The sequence below is a fragment of the Rhinatrema bivittatum genome, chromosome 4 (assembly GCF_901001135.1).
Source record: "Rhinatrema bivittatum chromosome 4, aRhiBiv1.1, whole genome shotgun sequence".
NCBI lineage: Eukaryota > Metazoa > Chordata > Amphibia > Gymnophiona > Rhinatrematidae > Rhinatrema > Rhinatrema bivittatum.
The window spans coordinates 231,232,243-231,254,753 of NC_042618.1; the positions used below are offsets into that span (position 1 = coordinate 231,232,243).

At 45.8% G+C, this 22,511-nt stretch overlaps 1 protein-coding gene across 17 annotated transcripts in view; it reads right to left on the reverse strand.

The window, feature by feature from the left end:
* CACNA1C (calcium voltage-gated channel subunit alpha1 C) overlaps nt 1-22,511 on the reverse strand; it is a 1,539,476-nt gene that overhangs the window by 591,022 nt on the left and 925,943 nt on the right. For all 17 annotated transcript variants that reach the window (XM_029599882.1, XM_029599881.1, XM_029599874.1 and 14 more), the window contains one exon: nt 13,419-13,558. In XM_029599882.1, coding sequence (XP_029455742.1) covers nt 13,419-13,558 — 140 coding nt within the window. The remainder of the gene's footprint in view (nt 1-13,418; nt 13,559-22,511) is intronic.

A 22,511-nucleotide genomic window follows, 5' to 3' on the forward strand; every position in this document is an offset into this window, starting at 1 on the left:
CCACAGGTGTTGAAGGCCCTGCAGGTATAGAAGGCACAGCGGCATCAATGGTACAATGGATACCATGGCACTGAGTAGAACGAGGGCATTGTGGCATCAAATTCTCTAAGGATACTGCAGTATTGAAGGCGCCGCAGCTTCATTTGTGCCATGGCACCAAAGGCATGGCACATCAATAGCATCATGGCACCGATGGTGCCACAGCACTGAGTGCAGCATGGCCTCAAGGCATCAATGGTATTGAGTGTGTCAATTTGCACTGCTACTCTGCCACCTCGATGCCCAAGCCAGTGCAGTGGGACTCCACTTCCACTAATGCCGATGGCATAGAAGGCTTCTACAGCAGCGTGGGTGGTCACACACCTCAATGGCAGCAAGGGTGTCCCTGCACCTCGCCGATGTCAAGGATGACGAAGCTGCTCAATGGTGGGCCTGGTCCCCGACCCAGTCCTGATATCGATGCCTTAGACAAACGGTGTGCTGGTCACAGATGTACATGGGCAACCGTTACTGGGCATGGCACAGAGGTGCGGCAGCAAGTTGCTAGCCCAGGCTCCTGCTCAGCCTCTCTCCCAAGGAGACTGCACTGCCAAGACTAGCAAGCAGGAGGGGAGGCTACGTCATCCAGGGTCCCCACCTGTGAAGACTAGTTTGTTGGGATGTGGGGAGGATGAGCTCTACCCCCAACAAGAACGGCCTGGTCCTCGATCCCTCCACCATCCAAATTCATCGATGCCGATCGATCGGTGAAACAGCATGGAACTCCAGTCCAGGTAGAATTCAGGTGAGTTCCCAGGCTCAGTGAGCTATACGGATCACCGATAGACTGGATATGTCCTGTCAGCACCCGGGAAAGGGAGAAAAAGCAGACAGAGCAAGGAGAAGACACAGATTCAAAACTGCCAAAGCAGTTTTTCTTCTCCTTTTTTTTTTTGTTAACAATAATAACAAACTCTCTACCAGGCTGCACAGGAGAAAGCTCACCATGTGGCCAGCAGACGTTGGAAAGAGATGAAAAAGAGAAGAAATAAACCTACTTTGAGGAAAAGCAAAGAAAACAGCTGCAGATCTAGAAAAAAATCTCACTTATAAGAACCGTGAGAAGAGAGCAAAGCTTCCGCAACCACACGGCTCTGTGGAAAAAAAAGAGACTGAAGAATTCTGCCCAAGGGGCAGGTTGATGACTACAGCTACACATGTTCAGTAGGGCATGTTTAAGAGTTCTAGAATCTTTGAGAGCAAAGTTCCATGCCAGGCTCCATCAGATGATGTCACCCATGTGTGAAGACTACCATCCTGCTTGTCCTAGGAGAAACTTGCTTGAGTATGTTCTGCACGTATTTAAGTTGACCTGAAGTGAGCAGAGGAGTTCCCAGAGGGTGAGCAGAGGAGTTCCAAGAAGTTAGGAAGGGGTTTGGACTTACACAAATGCTTTTTTGGATTTTAAAAAAATATGCTCGTAAATTTCCCCTTAAACCTTTCTACACACTAACTAGAAAGTGTAATTGTGTGCAGGTAGTATTGATTAGGGATGTGAATCGGGCTTTGGATGATTGAAAATATCGTACGATATTTTCAAAATCGTCAGAAATTGGGGGCTCCCCCAAACCGATAGGAAAACCCCACGCTATTGTTCGTGGGGGTTCTCTTATCGTTTTGGGGGAGGGCGGGAAAAACGGCACACAAAAATAACCCCTAAACCCACCCCAACCCTTTAAAACTAATCCCTTAGCTTCCCCCAGCCTCCTGACCCCCCAAAAAATGTTTTACAGGTACCTGGTGGTCCAGTGGGGGTCCTGGGAGCGATCTCCCGCTCCCGGGCCATCGTCTGCCACTAATCAAAATGGCACCGATGGCCCTTTGCCCTTACCATGTGACAGGGTATCCATGCCATTGGCTGGCCCCTGTCACATGGTAGGAGCACTGGATGGCCCGCGCCATTTTTAAAGATGGCGTTGGCCATCCAGTGCTCCCTTCACATGGTAAGGGCAAAGGCCATCAACGCCATTTTTATTAGTGTCAGCCGATGGCCCGAGAGCAGGAGATTGCCTCCCAGCACCCTCACTGGACCACCAGGTACCTGTAAAATGTTTTTGGGGGGTTGGGAGGGTGGGGAAAGCTAAGGGATTAGTTTTAAAGGGGCGGGGGTCGGTTTTTTGTTTATCGGCTCGGGCGCAGCAGATAAACAAAACCGCTATCGGGCCGGACGAAAAAAAACAAACCACGATGTGAATCGGAACCGGAATCCAAACCAATTCCGGTTCTGATTCACATCTCTAGTATTGATGAAGCAATCTTGAATACAAATATACATGCAGAATTTCACTTTGAAAATTTGGTGTAACTTAGGCACATATTTGCCAGCTTTCCTATAAGGATTGTTACAAAATTACCTTTATATATTCAGTATGGTAACAATTCGTAAGTACAGGCAATTCATTTGTTATTTGCTATGAAAAGAAGGGAATAATTTCCAGTTGTAGACTTGTCAAAGGCAATTTTCAAAAGGATCCAGTTGAGAAACTCTGGGCGAAGAGAAAGGACGGGGGAGGGGGAAATACCCACATAGATCTTATTTTCAAATGTATGTGTGTGTTTTCAAGTGCACAGCCAAGGCATAGAAAGAGCAGGTGCTAGGTATATACCCTGTCATTTTTTTCCAAGGGAAACCAGCTGCATAGTTCTCCTTTGAAAGTTAACTACAAGGCAAGCGAGTACAAAAGCACTGGCGGGCCTTGTACCTGTCCGAGATACTCAAAATTGCCCCTAAAATATGCATACATGATGTTTCTGTCAAGCCTAGAAACCTGCAACAGTTACCAAATGAAATGCAATAGCTATAAATATTCCACTAAAAAGGGAAGTAGAATCAGAAAGTATCAGAAACTCACAGCTTTATTCCCCTGTGGAATATACCATGATCTATCCTGCGTCACTATGCAGTGACCTCCATGCAGTGTTACAAAAACAACTCCTCTCACCACTTTTAACAGAACTGCAAGCAGGTCTCTTCCTGTGCTCCATCTACAGTTCATAGACAGTATAAAATAAGTCTCTTACATCCTGATTTATCAGTCAGCACAGAATGTGAAAAAGTCTTAGTGTAAACTAGGTCTCCAATATACGCAAATGTAGCTCATGCATATTCACTGTGGATATCCCAAAATCCTGACTGTCTGTAGGGTCAGCAGGACAGGTTTGGGAAGCCCTGCTTTAGTGACTCGGCCCCTTAGACGTGCTTTCATCTTTTTATGTGGGACCCTTTCAAGAAAGATATCACAAGCTACAAAGGCTCCAGTTGAAAACAAAGGCAGTCTCACCAGGTTCAACTGGGCCAAGAAGGATACTCCTTGATTAGAACCTGGAACCACATCATCATGGGATTCACCAACCATACATAGGGGCGGATTTTAAAAGGGTTACACGCATAAATCCTCAGGATTTACGCTCGTAACCGCTCCTGCGCGCGCCAAGCCTATTTTGCATAGGCCCGGCGACGCGCGCAAAGCCCCGGGACGCGCATATGTCCTGGGGCTTTGTGAAAGGGGTGGGGCGGTCCGGGGCAGGGCGGGGGCGGAACTGAGGCCTCCGGCACAGCGGCCGTGCCGGGGGATTGTGTGCCGGCAGCTGGCCGGCAGGTGTAACTTACAAAATAAATCGGGCGTACATTTGTGCGCACCAGGTAGCACGCACAAATGTACCCCTCGTGCGTATGTTTAAAAATCTGGCCCATAATCAACAATAAGATGACTTTGTGTTATTAGTGCTACTGTATTGCACTGTAACTGAAAAATTATGTACACCAAAACAGTTCCACCTCTCGTGTATAGGCACAATAGGCCAGAAATCTGATTTAGGCAAAGAGCTATTTTCCCTGAACCAAATTAAGATGGAAGAAAGCAGCTAAAGGGCTTTGGAGTTTCCGCTATGTTGTAAGACTGGAAAATGCAGATATTACAGAAAAAAAACAAAGTTATAAATCTGTTTGGCAGAGCCCCAGAAATGTTTACCTCTGGTTTTGTCTGAAACAAAGAACTCAACCATGATTGGACACTGCTGCTCTTAAGAACTATAGCTACGCAGTTACATATTCTCAAATGAAGTCGTCTACAAAAAAGGAGAATATTCCGATCATAAGCTGAGTTTGGCCCTCATCAATATGCATGTTTTTCTTTCCTGTTCCTTCACTATTAAGTAAGTGGAACCCAGGAACAAGAGAGCAGAGCCATCTCCATGATCATAGTCCACCATCATCAGGAAGCTGCCATCATCCCAGGGCCCAGCCAGTCACCAGACATGCCCTTGGGACTTGCACTGCTACTGCTGGTATCTAAGCAGCTGTCTGAGGCTGGAGATAATACTGATTGGAGGAGATCACTACAGTGAATCATTGAGCTGAAGATTCCTACACAGAATCTGCCACATCTCTGCCTGATCTCCTGTGATCAGCCTACAAACAGCTGACTCCGAAGTCCTTGTACCTGAGCTGCAAAGTTCCTGAGTTACTAACAGACTACTCTACTCAGAGAGAGAGAGAGAGTGCAGCAAGTTTCAATCACCAACTCTTTACCAGTGTAGTAAGATAACAGGCTAACTCCTAGCTGAGATGAAAAGTTCAAAGAATTGATTCTAAGTAATCTGGGGTGAGTTATCTGGTAGGATATGTGTATTTGTGAAATTTGTACGAGTTTACAACTGACTGATCTGTTGCCAAAACTTAGAAACTGTAAGAGTGCATCTAATTGTTTTGCATCACTGAAGCAATTGTTCTATATTGTACAATAAATTGTTTAATTGATTAAAAAAGACATTATAAAGAAATTATTGAATCTTGCAAATCCCAAAAGCTTATTCAGAGGCTGAACCAAAAAAATAAGTTTATTCAGAGGTTGAACCAAAAAAATAAGTAAATAAAACTCTTAAGACACATTCCTTGGGATTTGAAGTTGTGCCAACAGCTGGTTTTGGCCCGCTCAGCACTGTGATGAAGAAGAGCACAAAGACATTATTACTTGGGATATGACAGCGGCTTGCAAATCACAAAGGGCTTAATTCATCCACATTGTCTTTGGCCTCTTGTCAGGGGGACAATGGGAAATATTAGTCTTGTGAATAATAGCAACTGTTAAAGAAGGAAATGGTCATAGGGTATGTGGTACAAAAAAAATGTACTCATCATAGCCTAAAATAAAAGAAAGGAAGTAAAAGCACCAGAGATATTGCACTAACATATCCACTCCACCCACGCAGACCAGCAGGTACCGATTCACTCAAACACACTTGTCCTTTTTATTCACCTCCTGCAGCTTTTAGGCTTGTATGCCATTTGCTCCTGCTTGAAGCTGTCTAAGATAGGTTAGAGCACTATCACAGCTGCCATTAACTTTGGTACAGGCGTGAATCTGACACATATGGGGGCAGTTTCTGAGCGGTGCACATAAGCTAGCTGGCAAACATATGCCCAAATCCACTTTATGTTTATCCTGGCAAAACTACATGCCCACAATTACGCCTATTAGGTATGTGTAGTTTTACTGAGGGAATTTATGTGCATACTTTACAAAATCATACAGTATAGGTATAAATCCCACCCATACTCCATCCCATGGAATGGCCCTGCCCTATGCTCATAAAAGCAAGTACATATAGGGGTACATTTTCAAAAACAGCGCGCGCGCATACTTTTGTTCGCCCACCACGCGTGAACAAAAGTAGGCTGGATTTTATAAGATACCCGTGTAGCCGCACGTATCTTATAAAATCCGGGGTCGGCGCGTGCAAGGGGGTGCACATTTGTGCAACCTGCGCGCGCCGAGCCCGGCGTGCGCTGCCTGTTCCCTCCGAGGCCGCTCCGAAATCGGAGAGGCCTCGGAGGGAACTTTCCTTCCTCCTCCCCTCACCTTCCCCTCCCCTCCCTTCCCCTACCTAACCACCCACCCCCCCCCCCCCGGCCCTATCTAAACCCCCCTCTACCATTGTTGGCAGATTTACGCCTGCCAGAGGCAGGCGTAAATCTGCGCATGCCAGCGGGCTGCTGGCGCGCCATCACCCGACCCGGGGGCTAGTCCAGAGGCCTCGACCACGCCCCCGGGCCGGCATCACGCCCCCGACATGCCTCCCGCCCCGAAATTCACGCCGCCCACCCGACACACCCCCTTTGCAAAGCCCCGGGACTTACGCGCGTCCCGGGGCTTGCACGCGCTGCCGAGCCTATGCAAAATAAGCTCGGCACACGCAGGGGCCTTTTAAGAGGGTTACGCGCATAACTTATGCACGTAACCCTTTTAAAATCCGGCCCATAGTGCATATGCATGAACTTTTATGGCCCTATTGGTTGCACAATTTTCTTAAAGGCCATTTCTGAGGGTAAAGTGCTACTTTACCTGAAGATATTCCTTTGAAATTACCATCCCTATAACTATTTTACACTTGGGAGGAAAAATATGAATGTTAACTGCAAGAAATGCTCTTTGTGTACTGCTACCTAATAACCTCACCAAAAAAAAAAAAAAAGAACGTGTCCCTATTTTTAATATTGATTAAATTTTTCCATACAAAAGCCACTTTCAAAGGTCCAATACAACTTTTCCTATGGATGATCACAGCGCTAGCTGCTTAAAACTCACATTGATCTATCATAACATCTATATTATCCTAAACATTCACATTATTCGTCTTAGAGGTAGATACAGAGAGAGCCAGAATTAACAAAGGGAATTAAAATAAAATAATTAAATAATATCCACTGTGAGACTGTAGGGTTTAACAGTAATTTCCAGATGTTAACTCCTGTCTTCTGATTTGCTGTGTGCCATATCCCATCAGAAAGGATGCATTTGATTGCTGAGAAGTTTCCCTGACATAAAACTTCTCTGTTTTTTTTGCTGGATTTTAAGTAAAAAAAAATAAACTATAAAACTACAGTGCTGAGATAAAGTTTGTTAATCCCAAGTAAAATAATGAGAATTATAAGTTCTTACCATGATATCCTTGTTTAATTGGCATCAGTCTTTTCTTAAACAATAAAAAAGGTATAAATTAAATAATTCCATGTTTCTTGAGATACAATACTATATGAAATAGGAATCAGTCCGTGTGAAATAGTAAGCGAACCTGTAGTTTCCTTAGCACAATACATTGACAAATAAGCAGCAGGCGCTTAAATATTTGGGTTACAAGTAAACTATCCTATAGAATAAATCTACATGATTGAATTCAGGCATCCGGTCCAATAGAACAATCAAAAGTTTCGTCTTCACCAAATCGGAACTCATCATATACTTAGGGAAAAATAATCCCAATTACAGATACAATGATGCTGGGTTCTGTGTTAGGAGTAGTCACCCAGTAAAAGGACCTCGGAGTCCTTGTGGCCAGTACCTTGAAATCTTTGATTCAGCACATGGCAGCAATCAAACAGGCAAACAGAAACTCCATCGGCAGTTGAAAAGCGCCTCACCACCAGGCGCCGCGCGCCAAAGGGGTTCTCCCCTTTGTGCACCCCTTCGTGCAACCCTTTGTGCTTCATTTAAAATTCTTTCATTTATTTTTTTCTGTTAATTAACTTTTTTCCAAGTTCTTACCTTATGGCTTGTTAACAATTTTATAAATGTTCATTGTATTTGACTATGGAAATATATTCCCTGCTTTTTCTGTTTTATGTAAACCGGTATGATTTGCATTTGATGTAAGAATGTCTGTATATAAAAATTAAAAATAAATAAAATAAATAAATTTAGAAAGGAACAGAGAACAATACTGAGAATATCATAATGCCTTTGTATAGATCCATGGTGTGACCGCATCTTGAGTATTGTATGCATTTCTGATCGCTCCATCTCAAAAAAACTTAGCAGACATAGAAAAGGTATAGAGATGGGAAAAAACAATGATAAAGGGGGCTGGAAAAGCTCCCTTATGGAGAAAGGCTAAACAGATTTAGGCTTTTTAGCTTGGAAAAGAGATGACAGAAGGGATGTGAGTGAAATTTATAAAATCATGAGCAGGATGGAACGTACAAATAGGAATGGTCATTTACCCTTTCAGACCTCACCAGGACAAGGGGACACTCCATGAAATTAGCAACCAGCAGATTTAATACAAATCGTAGAAAGTATTTTTTCACACGGTTCACAATGAAGCTGTGGAATCTGTTGCAGGAGAATGTAGTCAAAGCAACTAATATAGTGGAGTTAAAAAAAAAATTGGACAAGTTCCTAAAGGAAAAGTCCATACATGGTTATTAGCCAGGTAGACTTAGGAAAGCCAACGCTGATCCCTTGGGGCAAGATACAAGAAATAGATCAATTATTGGGGATCTGATGGGTACTTGTGACCTAGACTAGCCACTATTGGTGACAGAATGCTGGGCTCAATGGGCCTTGGTCTGATCCAGCATAGCACAGCTTTTGTTCTTAACGATCTTAAATTTCAGAGGATCTGTGAAAAGGAGTAGTTGATGTTCATTTGTCTGGACAGGGTTACAATACCATTTCTAAACATGTAGGTCTCCATGCATTCACTGTCAAGACAGATAGTCTACAAATGGAAAAAGTGGAAGACTACAGTGATTCTATCCAGGCGTGGTCCTCCTGCCAAGATCGCCTTGAGCAAACTGTAAAATCATCCACAAAGTCACAAAGAACCCCAGTCTAACATCTAAAGATCTGTAGGCCTCTCTCGCAATGGCTGATGTGAGGGTTTATATATTTACCATGGCTGATGTGAGGGTTTACATATTTACCATTAGGAAAAAAAACTGAATGGGAATTGGTGTTCATGGGAGGATAGCTAGGAAGAAACCACTGGGCTTTAAAAAGAACACTGTTGCCTGCCTTAGGTTTGCCAAAAAGCATTTGGATAACCAACAAAATTTCTGGAATAATGTTATCTGGACAGATAGTCAAAAATTTAAATTTTTAGTCACAACAACAAACATTTTGTTTGCTAAAAAAACAAACGCCACCTTCCAAAGTAATATTTTCACATCAAGCATAGTAAAAACATAAGAACATAAGAAAGGTATCATGGAGGTATCATGGTGTGGGGCTGCTTTGCTGCTTTCTGGACAGATTATTGCCATCATTGATTGAGCCATGAATTCCGCTTTTATATCAGAAAACTTTGGAGGAGAATGATAAGCTATCCATCTATGAGCTGAAGCTGAGTCGAAAGTGGTTCATGGAGTAACACAAAAATCCTAAATATTCAAGTAAATCTACTACGAAATGGATAAAGAAGAAGAGATTTCATGTTTTAGATTGGTCAAGTGAATGTCTTGACTTAAACCCTATTGAATGTCATGACGAGACCTGAAGCAAGCTATTCATGCAAGTAAGACAAGGCACGGAGCAGAAACAATTCCGTATGGAACAATGGGCCAAAATTCCTCAAGGATAATGTGAGAACCCGGTCAACAGATACAGAAAACATTTAGTTGAAGAAGTTATTGCTGCTCAAGTAGATGCTTACAGTTATTAGGGATGTGAATTGTTTTTTGACGATTTAAAATATCGTCCGATATATTTTAAATCGTCAAAAATCATTAGAGGCGCGATACATTAGGAATTCCCCTGATTTATCGTCAAAAATCGTAAATCGGGGGAGGGGGGAGGGAAAGGGGGAGGGCGGGAAAACCGGCACACTAAAACAACCCTAAAACCCACCCCGACCCTTTAAAATAAATCCCCCACCCTCCCGACCCCCCCCAAAATGTTTAAATTACCTGGGGTCCAGTAGGGGGGTCCCGGTGTGATCTTCCACTCTCGGGCCATGGCTGCATTAATAGAAATGGTGCCGGCGCTACCTTTGCCCTGTCATATGCCATTTTGCAATACGGCAATACGGCCATACGGCCGGCACCATTTTGCAATACGGCACGAGTGCAGGAGGTCGCTCCCGGACCCCCGCTGGACTTTTGGCAAGTCTTGTGGGGGTCAGGAGGCCCCCCCAAGCTGGCCAAAAGTCACTGGGGGTCCAGCGGGGGTCCGGGAGCGATCTCCTGTGCTCGTCACGTTGGGGGACAGGAACCAAAATGGTGCTGGCGCTACCTCTGCCCTGTCATATGACAGGGCAAAGGTAGCGCCGGCGCCATTTCTATTAACGCAGCCGTGGCCCGAGAGTGGAAGATCACACCGGGACCCCCCCCCCCACTGGACCCCAGGTAATTTAAAACATTTTGGGGGGGTTCGGGAGGGTGGGGGATTTATTTTAAAGGGTCGGGGTGGGTTTTAGGGTTGTTTTAGTGTGCCGGTTTTCCCGCCCTCCCCCGATTTACGATTTAAACGATTTAAAAAAAAAACAAAACCGCGACGATCAGATTCCCTCCCCCCCCAGCCAAAATCGATCGTTAAGATGATCGATCACACGATTCACATCTCTAACAGTTATTGAATGAAGGGTTCACATACTTTTATTCACATAAGGATAGTTATTGTTGAATTTCTTTGTTGAATAAATAATAAAAACATAGCAGTAAATTTTAAAAGTGTTGCTCATGTTAAATGGCCCATATACGCGAGTGTATGGGTCACGTGTGAGCAACACTTATTTTAAAAGCCACAAATTACGCACGTATATGAACATGTAAAACAAAAGGGGTGAGTTGGGGGCGAGTCCGAGGCTTTCCAAGGCTGGGCCAAAATTTACGGACATAAATCCGTAATTTAAATCCTGCGGCCGCAACGCGCAGCAGGCTGTTAGCCACATGTTTACTTCTGCTCTTGATGACGTGTAAGTCTGCATAAATCTCTGCTTAGGACTAAAACAGCAGTGAGGGTGTTGTGACCAGGGAGGTGGACCCTTGGGCCGGCCGTGCGGAGATGAGATGGAAGGACAGGTGGACTCCGCTGAGAAAAGAAGGCCGGGTGGCGGTTCGGAACCAGGAGACCGAGCAGATACTTCACCCTGGAAGCCCGAGGTCCCCCCCAGGAGGAGCCCGTGAAGACCCGGACCGCTGGGACTTAGGTGGATTCCCTTGGGACGACGGTCAAACGTAAATACTTCATCCTGGAAGTCCAAGGTACCCGCGAGAGGAGCCTGTGAGGACCCGGACCGCTGGGACTTAGGTGGATTCCCTTGGGACAAGGGACGGCAGCGTGAGGACGATCCAAGTTCTGGGCAGGCGGCAAACCAGGAGCACGAGAAGACAAACCGGAGTCAAGAACCAGGATGGCAATCCGAAGGAATGGCAAGGCTGGAACCTGGAGCAGCGAACTGAAGCAGGAGCGGAAGCAGGAGCAGGAGTGGAACTGGAACTGGAGTGCAAGCAGGATCAGGAGCGGCAGCTGGAGCAGGAACAACAGCTAGGTCAGGAACAGGATCCGGATCAGGAGCAGAAGCGGAGAAAGGAACAAGGAAAATCAGAAACAGCAACTATCTACTCACCAGGAGTGGACCTCATTGCAATGCAAAGATCTTCGGTTAGACGCCGGGTTTAAATCCCTGCTGGCGTCTGACATCATCTCCGGGGGCTGGCCGTGGTTTCGCGCCAGAGTCCCTTTAAAAGGTTCCCCCTCACGCGAGCGTGCGCCTATGGGGGCGGAGCCAAGACTTGGAGCTCGGCAGCGTCTCCCTCATGGAGACGCCGCCGCGGAGAGGCCCAAGTAGGCCCAATGGATCCCGGAGCCTGCTGCCGACTCCCGAGAAGGGAAGAGGTAAGGACCCGGTCGCGAACCTCGCGACCGGGACTGCAACAGAGGGGTCTTAGTCAACTGGGGAGAGTGCAGGCTGAAGAACCAGAAGGTCCTGGATGACCTCAAGACAAACTGGGCAAGCCAGTGGACTAACTAGGAATGCTCTTCATGCGAACATGTTTTAAAATCCGCTTACCTATACACGTTAAAGCCGACAAAGTGCTAAGGAAGATACGTTTGCTCAAGTAACTGCTTAACATTAGGAGCACACATACACATGGTAGACATATTTTAAATCATACCCTCGCAACTGCGCACACAATTTAAAATTCCAACGTAGTGCATTCGCACACTCATAGGCACATGTATGAGTGCCTACACGCTTGTTTTAAAGTTACCATCATATCCTTTTTCTCTGAGCTATTTATTCAATGGCATTATCTTTCTCACTTATCAGGGTTTAAATTAGGATCTAATTATGTTTTGAGTATAAATTGAACAAAAATATAGACTATCCTAGGAGGTTCACAAACTTTTTTTCAGTACTGTATGCTTGTCCTTTTATTGTTGTGTAAAAAACAACACATACTAACCCATATCAGGCTCTCCCTGAAGACAGGAACAGCTACCTTACAGGAGAATCTGCCATAAAAGAAATAGGGCCAGATTTTATAACATGCGCGCGGGCATAGATTTGTGCGCGCAACCTGGCGTGCACAAATCTACGCCCAATTATATAACATGCGCACGCAACCGCGCACATGTTATAAAATCTGGGGTCAGCGCGTGCAAGGGGGTGCACACTTGTGCACCTTGCGCGGGCCGAGCCCTAGGGGAGCCCCGATGGCTTTCCCCGTTCCCTCCGAGGCCTCTCCAAAATCGGAGCGGCCTCGGAGGGAACTTTCCTTCTGCCCCCCCCACCTTCCCCTCCCTTCCCCGCCCCCCAGCCTTATCTAAACCCCCCCTTACCTTTGTTAGATAAGTTGCGCCTGCCTCTGGGCAGGTGTAGGTTGCGCGTGCCAGCACGCAATCCCCCGGCCTAGAAGGCCTTCGGAGCCCTCTGGCCACCCCCGCCCCCTCCCCTTTTTTGGAGCTCCGGGACATATGCGCGTCCCGGGCTTGTGCTCCCCGCGCGCAGGATCAGGTCTTCGGGGTTATGCGCCTAACCCTTTGAAAATCCGCCCCATAATCTTTGATCCCTGTCAGGGACCACAGAAACTAGTGCACCAGGTTCTAGATACTTGGTAATGCTACATGTGATAATGCCTTTCAGAAGGTCTACAATGATGATCATGCGATTTTGATAGTATTTTCAAAAAAAATTTGCATTAAGCTCACTTTCAATTTGGACAGTAACTCTGGCTCAATAAACGTGTCACTTTTACATCTGTGTTATGTGAGAAATATTTATTCCCATAGCTAACAACAATTTGAAGTTATTACTTATTCTTGCTCCACAGAAGGGCACGCACATCGTGGATCACCATCTTAAAGCCAGCGATGCACTGTGAGACACTGACATGAATTCCTGCTCCATGCCTCAAGTTGCAGAACTTAGTTACGTCTAACAAGGCCCTGCCTTTTTTTTTTTGTTTGTTTCTGCTGGTCAGAAGCCAACCAGAAAGCTTCTCAAGACCATCAGCCTGTTTCTGGTTGTTCATGGGTTTCCACGTTCTCATCTCCTGGATTGCTGCTTCGGAATTTGCTATCACACATTAAATATGACCAACCACCCACATGATTTTAGGCTGATAAAAGAAAGAAAAAAAAAATGAAATGACTTACTAGGAACTCCAGATACCAGTCGCAAGGGTCTCAACACTCGGAAAGCCCGGAGCGCTTTAACATCAAATCCAGCACCTTTTCCTCCTATCGAATTCACCCCATCTGCTTTGGTTGCTTGTTCTAAAATTGCACTAAAAAGCCTGCAAAAGAAGCAGAAACCGAGACATTGTGAGCTGAATCACAATCTTTACCAGAGCAACAAACAGTTGTAGTGCCTTAAGGTGCCTCAATACCAGCAAAGTGAGAAACAGATCCAGGCAGCCTGCAAATCCAGGCTGGTTAAAACAAAAAGCATTTTATAGCACACTGCACAGCCAATTATTTATCTATTTATTTATTGAAAATGTATATTCTGCCTATCAAAAATTCTATCCAATTTATATTCTGCCCTTCAAACACTTCAAAGCGGATTACATTCAGGTAGTTTGCATTTCCCTGTTCCCATAGGGCGCGCAATCTTAAATTTGTACCTTGATTTTTGTTAGATTGACTAATCGGCTGTATCCTTTCAACAGGTGAGTAGAAGGCACTCCATTCAATCTCTGGCTTTCAACTTCTTTAGGTCAAGCCCCTTCCCCCTGAATCTGTCCCTAGCATGTCGGGATTCTGTCCCTGCTCTGCTGGCTCTGCCTCTCTGCTGGCTGATAAGTAATTGTAGGCAACCATCAGTCAACTCAGTGACGATGCATTTCTTCTGAGCTTCTCTCCTTAGAATTTCATAGCGTGACCCCCCTTGTTCTGGAGATTCTTCTCTTCCAGAAAATGCTACCATCTTGTATGTTGTGGAAGCTGGTCAGATTTGTGAATGTTTGTTTCATATTTCCCCCTTTTCTTTCACCTTCTAGAGCAGTGGTTCTCAACCTTTTTTCTGTCGGGACACACCTGACAGATGGTTCTCACATGCGTGACACACTGACCCATGATCGTCACAGGGCTAGATGTAAATGTACAGTTTGCATCCACGGGAACCCCCCTGATCCACAATAATGGATGTAAAGCAGAATTATGACATTCCCCGTTCAACTCACTCTACAAAAAAGATATTCTGGTTCTGGTGTCATCTCAGTAACAGCAACTCAAACTCCTTCTACTTTCAGGCTCAATAGCCCTACTTATGAAAAGACAGCAGTTTACCACCAATGCTTGTCCTCTTGAGAAAACGCAACAAATAAGACTGATAAAACACTTACATGCTAGTAAAATATCTCTGTAACAGACACAGAACCGACCTAACATACTCCCAGGATCTGTAGTAATGCACATAAACTAATCCACACACAGTTACACCTGTATTATGGAATACACTCAAACAGGAGCAACCCTATCTATGAAAAGGCAACACTACAAATATTAAATCAGGCCCTAAAAACCAATACACCTCTTATTAGGAAAACAGAACTAGCAAGCAGCTATAGATCCCCACACAGAAATAACTGTAAAACTATACTAATAAGCAGAATAAATGTTTCACAACAACTATGAACAGAATAACATCCAACAATTAAAAACTCATAAAAACTATTAAAAATTCTCCAAACACCAATAAAATATTTCAAAAAAAGCAGACACGTCACATAATATTAAATAATTAAAATAGCAGTCAATCAAGAAAAATAAACTTAAAAAGCCACCTTTACTTACCCCCTCCAGCAGCTTTCCTACTCCTCTTCCATGCAGGCTGTAGCACACACCAGAAGCAGCAGTAGTGGCTAAGCTCTATACTCATGGTCCTCTTCCTTAGGGCCCATGTCTCTCACACATACACACACCATACCAGTCATGCCCCCATGACCAGTTTCTGTCTCTCACACACCAATCATCTCCCAGTCTTTGACAAACACACCAGTCACCTTCCTGAACAGTTTCTCTCATGCCATACACACACACACAGGCTTCCCACTCCCATGTTCCACTTACATATATGGGCTTCTCACTCTCATAATCACTTTCTCTTTCTCACATACGCTCACCAGTCTCTCACTCCCATGCTTGTTCTCTCCACATGCACAGGCTTCTCATTCCCATAATCACTTTCTTTCTCTCCCACATACACACACACCAGTCACCTGATCTCTCTCATGCATACACACACAGGCTTCCCACTCCCATGTTCTCTTTCAGATATACAGGCTTCTCACTCCCATGCTGTATCTCACACACTCCCAGCTTTCTCACTCCCATGCTCACTCTTCACATGTACAGGCTTCTTATTCCCATAATCACTTTCTTTCTCTCTCTCACATACACGCAAACACACACCAGTCACCTGATCTCTCTCATGCATATACACACACACATAGGCTTCCCACTCATGTTCTCTTTCAGATATACAGGCTTCTCACTCCCATGCTGTGTCTCATACACACACAGGTTTCTCACTCCCATGCCCACTCTTCACCTGCACAGGCTTCTCATTCCCATAATCACTTTCTCTCTCTCTCTCTCTCTCTCACACACACACCCGTCACCTGATCTCTCTCATGCACACACACACAGGCTTCCCACTTCCATGTTCTGTCTTACATACACAGGCTTCTCCCTCCCATGCTGTGTCTCACACACACCCAGGTTCTCACTCCCATGCTCACTCTCTTCACATGCACAGGCTTCTCATTCCCATAATCACTTTCTCTGTTACACACACACACACCCAGTCTCTCTCTCATTTCCATGCTCGCTCTCCACGTGCACAGGCTTCTCATTCCCTGAATCACATTCTCTCTCTCACATTCACATACACACCAGTCACACCGTCACCTTACCAACCAGTCTCTCTCATATACATGCACACACACAGGCTTCCCACTCCCATGCTCTCTCTCACATAATCAGGCTTCTCACTCTCATGCTTTCTTTCACATACACCCCCACAACACCAGGCTTCTTACTCCCATGCTTTCTCACATACCCAGATTTCTCACTTCCATGCTTTTTCTCTCTCTCTCTCACACACACACATCCCTGACTGTCTCACACTCTCACATACACATCAGTCATCTCCTTGAGCAGTCACTTTCATTGTCTCTCACATATACACATACATCAGCTCTCTGACCAGTTTCTCTCAATCACACACATACTCTCGATCAAATACATTCTCTCACACACAGGTTCTCAATCACACACATTCTCTCACTTACACACAGGCTGGCTGGCTGCTTCTCTCTCTTTCTGTCACTCACTTCCTCCCCCCCCCCCCCCCACCTCCAGCACAAACGGTAGCTGCTCCTCCAGCCCCCGCAGGCCAAGAAGGAAGAATTCCATCGATCGCGGGAGGCTCATGCTGCTCTCTCCTTTCCCTTCCGCTTTCTCCCCCAGAGCAGGAAGATCAGCTGCCTCTCCTGCTGCCACCGGCCTCCTGCTATCTTCGGGCGTCGGAACTTCCTGTCAGGGGGGGGGGTAGCGGAAGCGCAGCGCACAACGTCCGCTTCCTCCCTCCCCCCCCCAAAGCAGGAAGATCGTCGGACCATACGGCCCGACGCCCGAAGATAGCAGGAGGCCGATGGCAGCAGGAGAGGCAGCTGATCTTCCTGCTTTGGGGGAGAAAGCGGAAGCTGTGCGCGACGCTTCCGCTCCCCCACCCCAAGCAGGAAGATCGTCGGACCATACGGCCCGACGCCCGAAGATAGCAGGAGGCCGGTGGCAGCAGGAGAAGCAGCTGATCTTCCTGCTTTGGGGGAGAAAGCGGAAGCTGTGCGCGACGCTTCCGCTCCCCCACCCCAAGCAGGAAGATCGACAGACCATACGGCCCGACGCCCGAAGATAGCAGGAGAACGGGTGGCAGCAGGAGAGGCAGCTGATCTTCCTGCATTGGGGGGAGGAAGCGGAAGCTGCACGCGGCGCTTCCGCTCCCTCCCCCCCCCCCCCGAACAGGAAGACCGGTTGGCCATACGGCCGCAGCAGGGCTTCCCCATGTGTGCCGTGATGGCGCGCGAGGCGTGGGTTCTCTTGCGGCACGGCCTTTCTTCTTCCCGCGCACCACTTCCTGTTCCGGGTCCGGGGGGGGAATGCAGGCACGGGAAGAAGAAAAGGCCAGCCGCGGATGCCACAGCTTTTTTTTTTTTTTGCACCGCTGCCGTTCCCGCTGGGCTTGAACGTGCTGATAGCCCGGCGGCAACGGCAGCAGGGAAGAACGAGCAGCGGGAGGGACCGGGAGCCACGCGACACACCTGCCGGTGCTTGGCGACACACTAGTGTGTCGCCAAGCACCGGTTGAGAACCGCTAGAGAGCAAACTTAAAGACACATCTCAAGAGGGTAATTTTTCAAATAAACCGCGCACATTCTCAGAGCAGGCTTTTGTGCATAAGTCTGCTTGGAAAATGATCTGATATAAAGCACACAAACTCGGCCGCACAAAGTCATGTCTGATGTGTATCTTGTGCATGTTAATTTATGCGTTAATTCAAAAAAAAAAATATGTGGAGCCAATCTCAACTCTGCATCACCCCCACCCCAGAATGCATATTTTGTTCACACAGAGATAGGCAGGAAATCGGGTTAAACATACACCTTTATGAGCACAAACCTTGGGCAATTTTCCAACAAGCCATTTACATGCATAAATCCTTGTTTTATGTATGTGCAAGGGCTTTGAAAATTACCTCCTTTATTGTGAGCAGCTGGCAGAATTGCACTGGGAATCTTTGATATTTTTGCCTGCACTTCTTCTCCATTATACACTTAAAAGTTTTTTGGGTTTTTTTTTACCCATTACAATGTGGCACACCATCATGGCAGTCTTGTTTACCATTTCATTTATTCAATATGTTTAGAGTTCCATGGTTGATTCACCAAGAAAGTGGCTAAATTTGAATGGCTGAAAGACATTTGCATTCCTGACTCATAGCAAAGGGATGCTTCCAACCAAACAGATTCAGCCGTGCATGATGCTTGTTTCTGAAGCAAGGAAATGTATTTTAATGGCAGTTGCCCTGTAAACAATTAATTTCCTTGCATCTGAGTGCTTGGATTTTAGGAGGCTAAGTATAAGATGGCGCCGGCCGTCCATTGCTCCTACCATGTGACAGGGACCGGCCAATGGCCCCGATAGCCCCTGTCACATGGTCAGGGCAAAGGGCCACCGGCGCCATTTTGTTTACTGGCAGCCGATGGCCCGAGAGTAGGAGCACTCCCGGGACCCCCGCTGGACCACCAGGGACTTTAGGCAAGTTTTGGGGGGGGGGTCGGGAAGGTGGGGGATTGTAAATAATTAGATCTGAAGGGTTGGGGTGGGTTTGGGGGTTTTTTTTGTAAATAATTAAATGTAAAGGATCGGGGTGCACGCTAAATGGGTTTGTGTTAGCGCACACTAATGGGAGCTAGCGTGCGCTAAATCGGAAACGATTTTATACAAAAAAAAACGATCTGCGGGAATACGAACTTTTCCCGCGGCTACACGAAATCAAAAGCGGAAACAATCGGGCACCCGATGCACATCTCTAATAGCAGTGCATATTGCTCTTGCATTCCTGGTTGTCCTATGTTCCTGGTTGTACCTAAGTTCCAGCCTTGCCTTGCCCAGCCTGCCCAGTCAAGTGACTCTTGTGTGTCTTTGTCTGTCCTTGGCCTGATCTCTTGGACCTGACCTCTTGCATTAGACCTGTCTATGCTTGCCTGCCACCTGCCCTAATTATTGGCCTGTTCCTCATCTCTCCAGTCTGCTGCCTGTCCTGACCCCAGAGTGCCTCTGTAATCTTTCTCACTCCATTGCCCTAGGGACCCATTTAAATGCTGCTGGCCAGCAGAACCCAAAGGCTCAACCTGCAGGGGAGGCAGCTGGTATAGATGAAGCTCCAGTCTGTCCTGCATCAGGGTACATTCGCCAGCTGTCAGCGTAGGCCTCGTAGGTGTGTCTATGAGGCTGCATTAACTACACCACAGCAACAAGAGTTCTCTCTCATGCCACTCATCACAGTGGGATTTGAGAGAGTTAGAGAGATCAAGAGAGACATTGGAGAACTGTGAGTAAGACCAATTTATGACCTATTGAGGACACACACAATTGGAGTCTTCACCCCAGGTGAAAGAAGAATTTGTGACTCTCCATGCAGAGGTTGTGTTATCCATTTTTTTTGCCAGCTTTGGAGGGGTATTCCTACCCAAACAAGGATATCATGCCCACTTGGGAACCTCATTTTTGTCCATGCCCTGGAGGATGAATGTTTCCCCTGTCCTGGTAGTAAGAGACCCTTGCACAGACAGAGGAAGGACTGTAAACTGGAAGAGAACTGCTGTGGACTTAAGAACGATTTGGAACTGTGCCATTACTTCATCTGATTCACCTTCAGTAAAGCATTGCTTTTGGGCACTCAAACAGAGTCTCCGTGTGTTATTAGCACTGACATCAGTCACAGCAAAAAAAAAAAAAAAAAGTTATATCTCTCCCAGGGAAGAGAGCTACCAAGGATTCCCTGTCACTCTGGGCCCTGAAGGAAAATTCCTTCCCCTTCTCCCCCACCCCACCCCCAACAAGATAGGATTCAGGCCCTGGGGAGAAAGACTTGTGTAAGAGCTAGTGTGGTGAGATCCAGCCCCAGGAAAATACAAATACTTTTGTGGCCCTTGTGGTATATAGTAGTCATAAATAGCCACATCTCATGGATATTGACTGGATAATCTGAAACCCAGACTGCTTGAAGGGTTGGGCAACCCCCTTGGCCTGGGTTGAGAAGGACTAGGACAGGAGCTAACTTCATGAACATGTTAGAAAACCCCAGTCCATGGGACTCAGAAAACCAGTCAGGGGGAACCATAATATGCAACTTGCCATGTTCCTTAAATCAAATGTATGCAAATAAACCTAACAAGCAGTCATAGCCCACTGATACTTTTAGAAAAAAATATCTTTTCACTGGCACCGCAGTGAAAATGAGCCGTCTTCTCATGTTCATGGTTACCAGTCTCATATTTCTAGAGCTGTTGGCATTTTCTTTTATTTATTTACCTTTCAGCATGATCAGTGTCAATTTGAAAACAATTCTAAAAGAATGGCCTAACACATATTTCTGCAGAGATATAAGATGTTCATGTTCTTGGGGTTTTATTCCCTTGCTTCAGGTTCTTTGTACCTGCAGATGGACCTGCAAGCTTATTCTGAATGGAAAATAACCCTTGGAATTTCCCTTTGAAAATACCCTGATGTACACAAAGTGAGCACAAAAGTACCGGTGGCATTTCCAGCTGCTTTGCAGAAGGTGCCAGGGATGTACTGTAAAGTACACATGGATCTTTTTTGCTCCCTGACCTAACCACAACCATTGTCACTCCCCATGCATCATGAAAAGGCGCCATGTAATATTACCAGGCATGTGCATTCGTTGCTTCATTTGTTTGATTCGTTTCAGCGGGATGCACGTATCTGACAAATGGATAGTGTGTGCGCGTGCAGAAACAAATGATGTGCGCATATGTACTTGGCGTGTGCATATGTGCACACCATTCGTTTCTGCGCACATGCTATCCTACCCATTTGTCAGATGCGCGTGTACCGCTGAAACGAATCAAACAAATGGAGTAATGAATGCACATGCCTGGTAATATTACTGCACTTAAGTGGGGGTGGGGAGGGGAAGGGAGAATGGATTTTCAAAATACATTTTTACACTGGGAAACGTGTTTATGCTTTCTGGGGGCGATTTTCACAAAGCTGCCAAGGGTGGGGATTTGCAGGTATATTCGTACCCGTGTGACTTTATGGGAATTTTCAAAGAGAAACTACCCAGCTAGATTTTGTTGTAGATCCATGGATTTTGCAATGGGCATAGGCTTGAAAAATCAAGTTCATACTCCAAGTGTTGGATTCCAATCAGTAAAATAGCTTTTACGTAAAGGAATCAAAAGCTCAGCCTACATAAATATGCAGAGGTTCATATTCAAAGGCATTTAGCCAGATACCTTGTGAGTTTTCTGTCTAAATGCTGACTTTTGAATATTTAGGGCACTTATTCAGCTTCACTTTTAGTGGAGCAGAAGTAAAGTTAGCCAGCCACATATAGCCAGACTGCACAAATAGACTTAACTGGCTATTTTCATAAGAATATAGCTGGTTCAGTGGCAAATTGCTTTTAAAAAATAAAAAGTGACGTGAGGGCCTGCGACCGAATTCCCATCCCCCCACCCAATATTTTCAAAATGAACCTTGCCGAGCTGAGGAACCTCCACACCCCTCTGAAAGCAAGAAAAAAAGAAATGGGGAAGGGTCCGCTGACTGGCCTCCCCTCTTCCCCTGCCCCTTCCCCAGTTTTGCTCATAGTAGTAGTAAGGCCCCCCCCCTTCTCTTCCTCCCACCCTCTCGCTCCCAACCCTAACTCTCCCATCCACCTGGTACCCTTAGAAACCTCCTCCAAGTTCTGGAATCTCAGTGCTTGCAAGCTCTGTCCTGGCCCTTTCAATGTTCCTGTGGAAGCTGCTTTTGCTTCACGTACAAAGCTCAGTGATTAAAGCAGGTCCTGAAATCCAGTCTCTGTGAGAGTCATGTCTGGAGCAAAGTTACATTATCATGCTCTCAAGAAAATACTCTAAAAACAGCCCCATGATGATTCTGGTTTCCACTCTATCATGCTACCAGAATTTCAAACAAAGGATGGGAGAGAGGAAGGAGGTAGAAAAAACCCTCTGCTAGAAATGTCTGATAGCCAAGTTCTTCTCCATAAGGTCCCATTATCTGAGATAAAGGCAGAAAAAATGGCCAAACACTACAGACAAATGTCAACCAGTCAGATCTAGCCTAGTGGAATCCACCTCTTGCAACTGTCAGTACTTAGAGTTTATGGATCTTGGCTGCATTTCTATATAATATGTATAATCTTTCATTTTTGACTGGTCACTGTGAGATTTTTTATTTATTTATGTATTTTGTTTACAAGTGTAACCCCCATCTCAGGGCTATCCCAAGAGGGAGGGGCTCACACTGAGTACCAGTGCTAAGTTACTAACTTGTAATCACAAACCCTAATAGTAGGTTGGTTCTCCATTATGGGGAAGGATAAGCCTTCAAGGCCCAAGGTTTTAATTATTTCCTTATCATTTAAGTGCCAGTAATTAGTCAGGATTCAGGATGGTGTTCCAACATAAATCTTGCTGTTTGTTTAAC